The sequence below is a fragment of the Saccostrea cucullata genome, unplaced genomic scaffold (genome assembly GCF_032062105.1).
Source record: "Saccostrea cucullata isolate Sc308-1 unplaced genomic scaffold, CSIRO_AGI_Scuc_v1 ctg1999, whole genome shotgun sequence".
NCBI classification, from domain to species: domain Eukaryota; kingdom Metazoa; phylum Mollusca; class Bivalvia; order Ostreida; family Ostreidae; genus Saccostrea; species Saccostrea cuccullata.
Genome location: NW_026920764.1, coordinates 5,554 through 17,583, shown reverse-complemented (window position 1 = coordinate 17,583; position 12,030 = coordinate 5,554). Strand labels below are relative to the sequence as shown.

The 12,030-nt window shown below is 35.0% G+C and overlaps 1 protein-coding gene across 1 annotated transcript; it reads right to left on the bottom strand.

Moving 5' to 3' along the window:
- Positions 1 to 314: 314 nt before the first annotated feature.
- LOC134257076 (uncharacterized) lies at positions 315 to 1,797 on the bottom strand. Its single transcript, XM_062739723.1, has 3 exons — positions 1,713 to 1,797; positions 1,495 to 1,626; positions 315 to 1,042 (listed from the first exon to the last, which is right to left on the bottom strand). The coding sequence occupies exon 3, from the start codon at positions 879 to 881 to the stop codon at positions 396 to 398; it is 486 nt and encodes a 161-aa protein (XP_062595707.1). The 5' UTR covers positions 882 to 1,042; positions 1,495 to 1,626; positions 1,713 to 1,797; the 3' UTR covers positions 315 to 395.
- Between the last annotated feature and the right edge of the window lie 10,233 nt (positions 1,798 to 12,030).

The window sequence follows — 12,030 nt, the reverse complement described above, 5'->3', positions numbered from 1 at the left end:
GTCGTAGTAAAAACACAAATAACTACTCAAGTCATTAAAAAGTAGGCTTCAATAATGAAATGCAGTAAAAATTTAATCATGGCGGCCGCCGATTTTAACCATGGCGCACAAAAATTTAACCATGGCGGGTCGTCATGGTAAAACCCCTTGCGGAGAACCCTGGCTGATTCAAGTATCATTTTGATGTAAAGATCAGATTACTTTCTGTGTGCAAACAGATATCGTAACATAACTAATATTAACTACAATTAAAATAATATTGTATATGTACATGTTATTTATTTCATGACTTCATTTTTATTTAAATTGCTCTTTGTATCATAACCAAGGAAAGTAATTAAAGAAACAAATAGAATTTTGCTAAATTATACATTTATTTGCTGGAATGCATCATTTTAAAGTTTATCGGTAGTCATGGGAACATAATCTTCCAGTTCAGTTCCTCTAGTCATTTCAATATACCCGCTAACCTGGGTACCTGTTTTACCCATTCTCTTGAGTAAGGTTGCGTCAACGTTTTTTTCTTCTCTCAGTTGCACTTTTGTTTCCATATCTTCTTTGTCGTCATCCTCCAGTATTTTCTGCATTGAGAGGCTGGACATAATGTCACGTTCCTTTTTGGTTAAGTCTGTCCTTAATGGTAATGAGGTGTACTTGAGTCCTTCCTTCTGGGATTGGTCAATTTTTTCGTAAGTTTCAGATTCGCCAAATTCGTCCTCCATAACATCGCAATCGTCAATTTCGCAATACGTTTTAATCCGGCTTGCCATTTGAGAACCTCTTTTAGTTGATTTTTGTACACGGAGTTTTATTTTTCCTCTTAGCTTGAAGACAATTACTGATAATATCAGACATATAATTAGTATACCAATCACTGACATGACGGCTATCACAGCGGATGAACTTGACTTATTTTCTTCATATTCCTTTATCTCATCGGTAGTTTGGTCGTTTTGGCCAGAGATCCCAATTTTCGATTTTTGAATGGTTTCTTTTGAACTTAAATCCGAATGAAACACCGCATTAAGTCTATTGAGTGAAGCTAGATCAGAAAAAAATTAAAAAATTCTCTCCTGTGAAATGTAACATAGGTTAAAGGAGCATGGACACAGATTTGAAGTTGATATTTTCTGTATAATATCACGAATTATATATTTTAACAGCATTTCACACAAAAATATATTAAAAATTTAATTTCACCTTAAAGTTATTGAAACTTCAAACTTTTGGATAAGTTTGATTGACACATCCTTGCTATCTCACAAACTTTAGTTTTATTCTTAATACTTGGAAATTTTGTTGTGTATTGATTAGATTAGATAATTGGAAACCTGAATAATTATTGCCTACAATCTAAAATCTAGCATTATAGGACAGATTTACAAATTTAATAATGAAAAGGACATTCTTCAAGACACTATGAGATATGAAAAGATTTACGAGGAAAGTTGTAATTTGAAATAAAATATATGAAGTACTGTGTACAATACTCACGATCGCTGCAGCCAGTCCTGGGGGTACATGATTCTTGGGGACACCTGCACTCACCCTCCAAACAGCGGTGACCATAACTTGGAAAAGGACACGTGTGCTGACATCCCGGCCCGAACAGCCCCTTGGGACATGCTTATATGAAAGAAAATTGGTAATAAATAGAATTCTTAATTTCTACAGAATACAAATACAATATATTCCACTAAATATATACATACGAACACACTGCCCCTTTACTAAATAGTAATCTGCACAGCATAAGGTCGATTCTCCGGATCTGGAAAGCGAAAGTAAAAGTAAAACAGAAAACTAGTGCTAATTGTAACGGGGACCGTTACAGATGTTCCCCAAACGCTCCCCAACTCCCTTTTGGTGCCATATTCCCTGTAAGCTTCATTAAATAAGACAAACTCTATGCATTTGAGACTTTAACAACGTTTACCTTCAGTGTACCAAGTTCATTCAAATTTTAGCATTGCACGCGCGTGCATATGAACTTCATGTGCATAATGACCATATTATCTTGTCTACACTATCTATATGATTTGATATACTAAATATTAAAGTTTTTAATCCAAAAGTATTAAAAAATACGCTCATTCAAATGTATTTTTAATTTTACTCATTTCACGTGCACGCACGTACATACATGAGCATGTTGACCATACCTTCTTGTAGAAGTCCATTACATCTATCTATGTTCTAAATCCCAACCCGTTTGGTTGAAAACCAAGGGAGTTATAGCTGTTTAAAATTTCAGCCAATCAGATTGCAGCACACGTACACGCATGTGTATGCATGTGCATGGTGACCATACTCTCTTGTAGAAGTCTATTATATCTATCTATGTTCCAAATCCCATCCTGTTTGGTTGAAAACCAAGGGAGTTATAGCTATTTAAAGTTTAAGCCAATCAGATTGCAGCGCACGTGCATGCACGTGTTTTCATGACAATTGCTATATATCATGTTGTAGGATATCCTAATGCATGGCTGTGTTCAAAATTACAAAGGATTTCGTCAAAAAACAAGAAAGATATTAAGACTTTAATTTCAGCCAATCAGAGCGAAGCGCACGTGCATGCACGTGAGATCTTGCTATTTTGACCATGTCATATTGTCCATGCTACTAATATATCCTTATATTATGAGTTTCAAAGCATTTCATCAAAAATGTAAAAAGTTACGCCTATATCAATTAAATCGGTCATTTCACGTGTTGCACGTGCGCGCTCTTGCAAGCACGTGCGCGCAAAATGACCTTCGTTCCGCAAATCTGCATTACATGTCTACTGACCGTAAAAACATTTCACCTTAGTCAGATGTGTAGTTTACAAGATCATTCGCGGACAAAATTTTCCCGAGAAGAAAAATAATAATAACTAGAGCAAAGCTCGTTGCAAAGCAACGAGTAGGTCTTCCGTCCTGTTTGACCGGAAGTAGCATTAATTTTTAACAAAAATGAGAAATAACGCCTAAAAATGGTTTGAATCCTTTAACGCTATGTTAATTAATGCAAAAATAAGCAATTTTTTACTACTTCCGGTTTGACCGGAAGTGACGACAACGGACAAAAAAAATTATTTTTTTGCTTCTAGAGACATTTGTTACCAAAAAACCTGTCAAGAACGGCAAAAATACGCGTTTTTCGACTACTTCCGGTTTGGCCGGAAGTGACGACGCCGGACGTTTTCTGACGACTTCAATAGATTAAGCTTGTCATCTTGAACAACTTTGCTTCTTTCACGTATTACAAATTCTCAATACGTTTTGAGATATAAAGAAAAAACTGTTGGCCCCTCTAGGCCCTTAAATTTAGGGGTCAGCCCTTTTTTCGAGATATCATTTGAAAGATCTTTAAATTCTGCACTTCTTTTGTTCTATACGTTTTCACAAAATATTTTCAGGTAAAAAGATATCGAAGAAAAGGTGTGAGAAATTTTGAAATTTGTGATAGGTCTATTTTCGGGCCATAGCGAGCGCCGACGAGAGTCCTTTCCGGTAAATTTGATATACCTGATGCACCTCTCCAGACATAGCTCTACCTAGCCTCAAAGTTTGAAGTTTCTATCTAGAGCCGTTTTTCGGGGAAATTGTGGACAAAAATGACCCGTAAAAATCAGAAAATCGACGATATCTCTTGACCGGAAGTGACGACATCAAAACGGAAAAAACCGCATAAGGTTCAAGTGATGTTCCATACGTCCTGAAAGTTTCATAAGATTTTGTTGAGCCGTTTTCGAGAAATCGCGTGCACAAAATCGGTAAGAAAAAAAAATAATAATAAAAGTGAAAAAGAAACCGAAGAAAAACAATAAGGTCTTCCGCTGAAGACGGAAGACCTTAATAACTAGATGCGTTCTTGTTGCTAGGGCAACAAGCAGGTCTTCCGCCCGACTTTTCGTTAGAAATCTCTGCTCCGTCAGGCCATGAAATAGATTTCAGAATGTATTTTTATCGTTTACTTTCATTGACAGCAGTCTCTCAACATAGATCGTGATTATTACAGTTATTCCATAAAATATAGCTTTTAAAAATCGACAAAATCTTCCATACATTATAAAAAAGAAAGAAAAGTCATATGCAACTGAAAAAAGACAGAAACAAAGAAAAAAATTTTGCAACGCGCCCAGGGGGATTCGAACCCCCGACGGTGAGACAAAGTTTGGATCGGTCATATCTTTGCAACAAATGCACGCATGAAAATGTTGAAAACATATTTAGAGTTCTTAAAAGATACTCTATCAACCCTGTGAATTCCACAGAAAAATAGTGAAAAACAAAAAAGTTGAAAAATTATACTTTTAAAATTCACTTCCGTTTGCGACCGGAAGTCAGAACGACGAAAAATGAAGGTCGATCAACACATCTACATTCGATGTTCTATCATGTCCGTAAGTTTCAGTTTTATATCTGTTACTGTTCTCGAGAATTTTTTGCGACAAAATTCCATTTAAAAAATACAAATTTCCCCAAAAAACGCGAACGGAAGTAAATTTCGAAAAAGTGAGGGACACCCCTGGAGATATTAACATGATGCACCATCCCTGAAAAAATTGTTCAAATTGAACTACGCACAGCGGAGATATGACCTGTACTATGAAAAGTGGAATAATAATAATAACTAGATGCGTTCTTGTTGCTAGAGCAACAAGCGGTCTTCCGACCGACTTTTCGTTAGAGTTCTATGCTGCGTCATCCCATGAAATAGATTTCAGAATGTATTTTTTTGTTTACATTTATTCACAGAAGTCTCTCAACATACATCATGATAATTACAGGTATTCCTCAAAATATCTCAAAAAATAGCTTTTAAAAATCGGCAAAATATTTCATGCGTGTTATAAAAGAGGTAAAGTCATTTGCAACTGAAAAAAGACAGAAAGAAAGAAAAAAATTTGAAACACCCCCAGCGGGATTCGAACCCCCGACAGTGAGACAAAGTTTGGATCGGTCATATCTTTGCAATAGAGGCAGCATAAACATACTGAACACATATTTAGAATTCTCATAAGAAACTCTATAAACTCTGTAATTCCTAAAGAAAAATATTGAAAAACAAAAAAGTTGAGAAATGGGACTTTTTAAATTCACTTCCGTTTGCGACCGGAAGTGCCGACGACGAAAAATAAACGTCGTTGGCCATAACGGAGTTCGATGTTCTATCACCTCAGTGAGTTTCAATTTCATATCTTTAGCCGTTCTCGAGAAAACTGCTGGACAAAATGCCTTTTAAAAAATACAAAAATCCCCCAAAATCGCGAACGAAAGTGAATTTTGAAAAAATGAAAAACACGTCTGGAGATATTTTCATGATGCATCATCCCTGTAAAAATCTTTGAAATCCGTCCACGCACAGCTGAGATATCGCCCTAACTATGAAAAAAGAAAAATAATAATAACTAGAGCAAAGCTCGTTGCAAAGCAACGAGTAGGTCTTCCGTCCTGTTTTGACCGGAAGTGACGTCAACAAAAAGAAAGCAATGAGCTTAGTTGTCTCCAGTGACTGGTTTGACCAAAAGTGATGTGAATTGACAAAAAATTAAGTTTAATGCCTTCAGTGATATATGTTACCCAAAACCTTGTCAAGAATGACAAAAATATGCACTTTCTGATGACTTTCAGTTTGACCAGAAGCGACGTCACCAGACGCATTTTGACGAATTCAATAGATATAGCTTGACATTTTGAACAACTTTGCTTCTTTGACGTATTACAAACTCAAATTTTTTTTTCAGATATTAAGGAAAAAATTTTGGTCCCTCTAAGTCCTTAATTATAGGGGTAAGCCCTTTATTATTTGAAATATTGCAGAAAAGGTGTGAACATTTTCTAAATCCCCAATGGGATTTTTTACAAGCCATAGCGAGCGCCGACGTGCTGCACTTCCGGAGAAAGAGAGAGGTATGTGTCACATCAGCACATGTAGCTCTATCATCACTGAAAATATCATGTTTCTGTCTAAAAGCAATTTTGAGAAAAATGCTGGTCAATGTGACCCTATGAAAATCACTAAATCACAGAAATCTACACTAAAGAATGCTCTGTGCCAAGTTTAACTTAACTTTGTCCAGTTGTTCTGAGAAGGAAATGAAATTCTGAAGAATTTAAGATAAAGATGATAATGGGTAAATTTTCAAAATTTTACTACAGCTTTAGCTCATATGAGCTAAACTGTAAACAGATTTTGTGCTTTGTTGACTTTGAAATGTGACTGGACATCTCTTTGATCTTGTGTTTGAAATAACATGTCCTTCCTTCTGAATCATGCACATTTGTTAATGCTTTAGTTGTTTATGCCAAGATAGCAATGTTCCTTCAATTATACTGTAAAAATACACATATTAGATCTTATATATTGCCACTGAAGACAGACCTCTATCATCTTTACCATTAGAATTGGTATGTCTTCCCTTGGAAGCGGAAGACCTCAATACAGATGTAAACATGCAAGATCTGACAAATATTTAAAAGAACATTTATTCCAAATTAAACATATTAGATTTTGCAACAAAATCTATTTATCTTGAAAAACTGAAAGCAATTGATATAATCATATTTTTGGATTTATGTCTGTTTCTCAAATCAAAATTTAAATATGATATATTTAAAATCGTCTTCTTAAACTGAGACTTGATTCAGTTGATTGTTTCAATTTCATTCTGCTGTTTATTCTTTGTCATCTCCCAAAAGAGGCTCTTCTGGCAAATCATGATCATGCTTGGCATCAAATTTCAGTACTCAGATGACAGTCACACCTATCAAAAGAAATTGATTTTTTTTAAAGTACAACTTATCAGATAAGATAAACCATCAAACTTAGTTATAAGATAATTGTTATACCTTTAAAAAATTGTTCCTATAAAAATCTATACAGAAAAAAGTCTAACATTTTTAATGTTTTGCTGAGCGGGCATAAAAAAATCGATGTTGGACCGCTTGGAGAGATGTTGGACTGCTTACGTCACAGAATGGGCGGAGCTTAATCTCATTTTCATTCTTTGGTTTTAAACAATGACAGATCTAATGTTACATTACGGAATATAGTACAAAATACATGTATGTCAAAAAATATATAATAAAATGAAAGGTATAACAAAACATTTATTGACAGAGTTCTCGGGCAAAATGCGTTTTGTCGGACCCTCGAACCAAACTGTCTGCCTTCGGCCTAACAGCCTCGGGCAGACAGTTTGGTTCTTTGGTCCGACAAAACGCATGTTGCCCTCGAACTCAGTCAATAAATGTATACTGTCAGGTTTCTGCATGTGTATTATTTGTAAAACTACTCTATAATCATTTATAAATTTAGGTTTACAGGCAGTCATTTGAGGATGTAATAAATAACATATTAGTTTTTCATGATTTCAAATAAAGGGTATGTACATAACTTGTTCATGTCAAAATTTATTAGGAATGGTAATGGTTAACAGTTGTTAACCGACTAATCAGTCAGAAAGATGGTATCTGATTATGATTTTTCACGTGTCAGGATAGGGCCATTCATAAAGGTGTTACAGCAAATTAGGAACAATGCACTAATGAAGTGACAAAACAGCATCGCATAAGAAACAATGAGCTAGCGCAATGTAACAATGCTGCTCTAGCTCATTTAAAACACCATGCTACTAAGTTTATGACAGCATGCTAATTGTTTAAGACACTTACATGCTAGCGTGAAGTAAAAATGTGCTATCACGCTTATGAGAATGGGCTAGTGTGCTTATGACAACACGGTGACAATGTACTTAGTGCGTTTGTAACAAAGTTTCAGCAGGCTGTTTACACTACGCTGTCAAGCTTACACATATTAAATAGATTGTGTAAAGTTGTATTAGGCCATTCCAAGTTTTTTCTCTGTTTAGCGTCCACCCATCTTTCAAAAACCTACCAATCTATTCACAAAAAAAAAAACAACTAGTGCTAATTGTAACGGGAACCGTTACAGATGTTCCCCAAATGCTCCCCAACTCCCTTCTCGTGCCATATTCCCTGTAAGTTTCATTAAAGAAGGCAAAATCTATGCATTTAAGACGTAAACAACGTTTTCCCGAAAGCATACCAAGTATTTCAAATTTAAGCAATGCAGGCGTGCGCATGACATAGCATGAGCGTAATGACGATATCATCTTGTCTACACTTTTTACTCATTGCACGTGCACGCACGTGCATGTTGACCATACCTTCTTGTAGGTGTCCATTATGTCTGTCTATATTCTTAATCCCATCCTGTTTGGTTGAAAAACAAGGGAGTTATAGCCATTTAAATTTAAGCCAATCAGATTGCAGTGCACATGCATGTGCGTGTTTTCATGACAATTATTATATATCATATTCTAGGACATCTCAAAGTATGCCTATGTATTAAATTTCAAAGCATTTTGTAAAAAAAACAGAAAAGATATTGAGATTTTTGTTTCAGCCAATCAGAGCAAAGCACACGTGCACGCACGTGCATGCATGTGAATTGTGACCATACCATCTTGTAGGAGTCCTTTATGTCTATCTATGTTCTAAATCTCATGCTGTTTGGTTGAAAACCAAGGGAGTTATAGTCATTTAAAGTTTCAGCCAATCAGATTGCAGCGCACGTGCATGCACGTGATTTGATGAAAAATTTTATATATCATATTGTAGTACATCCTAATGCATGTCTATGTTATGAATTTCAAAGCATTTCGTCATAAAACAAAAATGATATTAAGATTTCTGTTTCAGCCAATCAGAGCAAAGCGCACGTGCATGCGCGTGAGTTCATGCAAATTTGACCATGTCATCTTATCTACACATCTTATATATTTTTATATAATGAGTTTCAAAACATTTTATCAAAAAATATAAAAGTTACAACCATATTAAATATATCGGTAATTATGTTCCCCAAACGAAGTTGGGGAACATATTGTTTTTACTCTGTTTCTTATTATTATTATTATTATTATTTTTCTTCTTCTTCTTCCTGGAACTTTTTTGTCCGGGAATGATGTTGTAAACTATTCGTCCGATGTAGGTAAAACCTTTTTAGGGTTAGTAGACATGTTATGTAGATTTGCGGAATCAAGGTCATTTAGCGCGCACGTGCTTGCAAGAGCGTGCACGTGCAACACGTGAAATGACCAATAAAATAGATATAGCCACAACATTTCTTTTTTTAGATGAAATGCTTTGAAACTCATAATGTGAGGATATATTAGTAGTATAGACATGACGACATGGTGAAAATAGCAAGATCTCACGCGCATGCACGTACACTTCGCTCTGATTGGCTGCAACTAAAGTCTCAATATCTTTCTTGTTTTTTGACCAAATTCTTTGAAATTTTGAACATAGCCATGTATTAGGATATCATACAACAAGAAATAAAGCAATTATCATGAAAACACGTGCATGCACCTGCGCTGCAATCTGATTGGCTGAAACTTTAAACAGCTATATCTCCCTTGGTTTTCAACCAAACAGGATGGGATTTGGAACATAGATAGATATAATAGACTTCTACAAATAGGTATGCTCACCATGCACATACATACACGTGTGTGTACAAGTGCTGCAATCTGATTGGCTGAAACTTTAAATAGCTATAACTCTCTTAGTTTTCACCCAAACGGGGTGGAATTTAGAACATAGATAGATGTAATGGACTTCTACAAGACGGTATGGTCACCATGCTCATGTATGCACGTGCGTGCACGTGAAATGAGTAAAATCAAACATACACTTGAATGAGCGTATTTTATTAATAATTTTGGATTAAATACTTTAATACTCAATGTATTAAAATATAGATTGTGCAGACAAGATGATAAGGTCATGACGCAAATGCATTTACATGTGCACGCGTGAAATGCTAAAGTTTAAATGATTTTTGTACACTTCTTTGTAAATGTTGTTAAAATCTCAGATGCATAGAGTTTATCTTATTTAATGAAGCTTACAGGGAATATGGCACCAAAAGGGAGTTGGGGAGCGTTTGGGGACATCTGTAACGGTCCCCGTTACAATTAGCACTAGTTTTACTCATTGCACGCGCCCGCTCGTGCATGCGAATGCGCGCAAAATGACCTTCGTTCAGCACATCTACACAACATGCCTACTAACCCTAAAAAGGTTTTAACTAAGTTTGGTAAACTGTTTCTGAGAACACTTCCGGACAAAAAAGTACCGGAGAAGAAATAAGAAGAAAAAAGAATAATAATAATAATAATAATAATAATAATAATAAGAAACAGAGTAAAAACAATATGTTCCCCAACTTCGTTTGGGGAACATAACAACACAGAAGCCAAAACATAAAACACAGGATTAAAATGCTTTTCAATGATTTGATCTAACTAAACAACTTTAATAGAAGAAATGTCTATTCTTAAGCAAAAACAAGGGAATAAATGTTTACAATACACCAAATATAACTTACTGTACAGAATTATTTGGAGAAATTGACAAATTCAACAATTTTGCCTAAATTAATCAATTTCAGGACTCCTGATGTTGTGTGTTTTTTCTAACATGGGGTGTCTAAAAACCAAGGCGCACACGGACGCTAAACATAGAAAAAGCTTGGAATGGCCTTAGCATGGCAGCATGTTGAGCATCAGCACAACTGCATGTTGTTCTAAGTTGCCTTAGCCTAACAGTGTTGAGAACACTGTGTTAGCACATTGTTCCTAACACACACTTTAACAAATTGCCTTATCAGGACACCACTTAGTTTTCCATATATATTTTAAAAAGACTGGGAATAAAATTCAATTTTCGATAAGCTTCTTTTCATTATAAGTGTTTGCCTAAGCGTTTTTTACTATATAACCCAAATACATCATTGTCTGTTATGTACGTAGCCTAGTGGTAGGGCAATCGCTATGTATAATCATGAAGCTGGGCTTGATTTTAATTCACTGCATCAAACCTAAGACCAAAACATGTACGCAGTTATGTTCCCTAACCATGCACCTAACATTTGTAGTGAATTAGACCCTAAAAACCTCACAGTAGATGTTAGGATAATGACCCTGAGTTCCAAGTAAAGGTCCATATTGAAGCTATTCACCAGTATATATTAAATGAGTGAATGAGTGAGATTCTCATGATAACATTATCAATAAGAAGCTGATACTTACTGCTAAATGCTAGAGACAGGTTACTCCAAAGAGACTGTATAAACCGAGATTCTGTGTCACAGTAGGTGTGGGTGTTGGCACGAAAAGGATCCCTTACTTCTCAAAGGCAATAAGTGCTGAGTACAAGTCTATATTTGCAGCTTACTATCCCAAGTGGTGGCATCATAAAAATACTGAAAAATTTTCAATAGACTAATTAACAAACAAACCATTTCTGCAGCCTTATCACAAAAAAAGCAAACTCTACTATTACATTTTTTTTTTTTTTACAAATTTCTTTTGCAATTTAACTAAGAAACATACATATGACATAATAAAATATTGATTTAATTAACTGAGCAATATTATATTGTGTGCAATTTTTTTGTCAATAAATTATACTAAAGGAGTTTTCCACTTAAGTATAGTAGCTTGGTCCCTTTTTTCGCCCTTATTTTACTGAATATACTTGAGGATATGATATTATTTTAATTTTCATGGTGTATAACATAGTATTTCTAATTGAAATGTTGTAGAATCATTATTAATGACTTTGAGTTTTAAGAAATATAAGCCAATTTTCAACACCTACCGCACATACAAATCCCGGAACATTTTCTTTCGAACAGAGTGCGGTTTCTCTATTACATACAAATGGGCGGAGTCATTTAAATTAGGTACTATATATAAGGGATGGTATCGTAACAGCGTAAAAATAGGTTGGTTTTTTTTGTTTTTGGGGGTGGGGGTGAAAACTCAAGATTTTTCTCACTCACCCACCCCCTGATACTACCTGCTTGATATGTATTTATTACTTATTTCTTAATTCGCTCTAAATTTTGCAATGAATATTCCAATTTACTTATCGATTATTGATTAATATACATGACGTGTACAAATACATGTAATATACATGTGTATTAACACTTCAAAAACCGTCG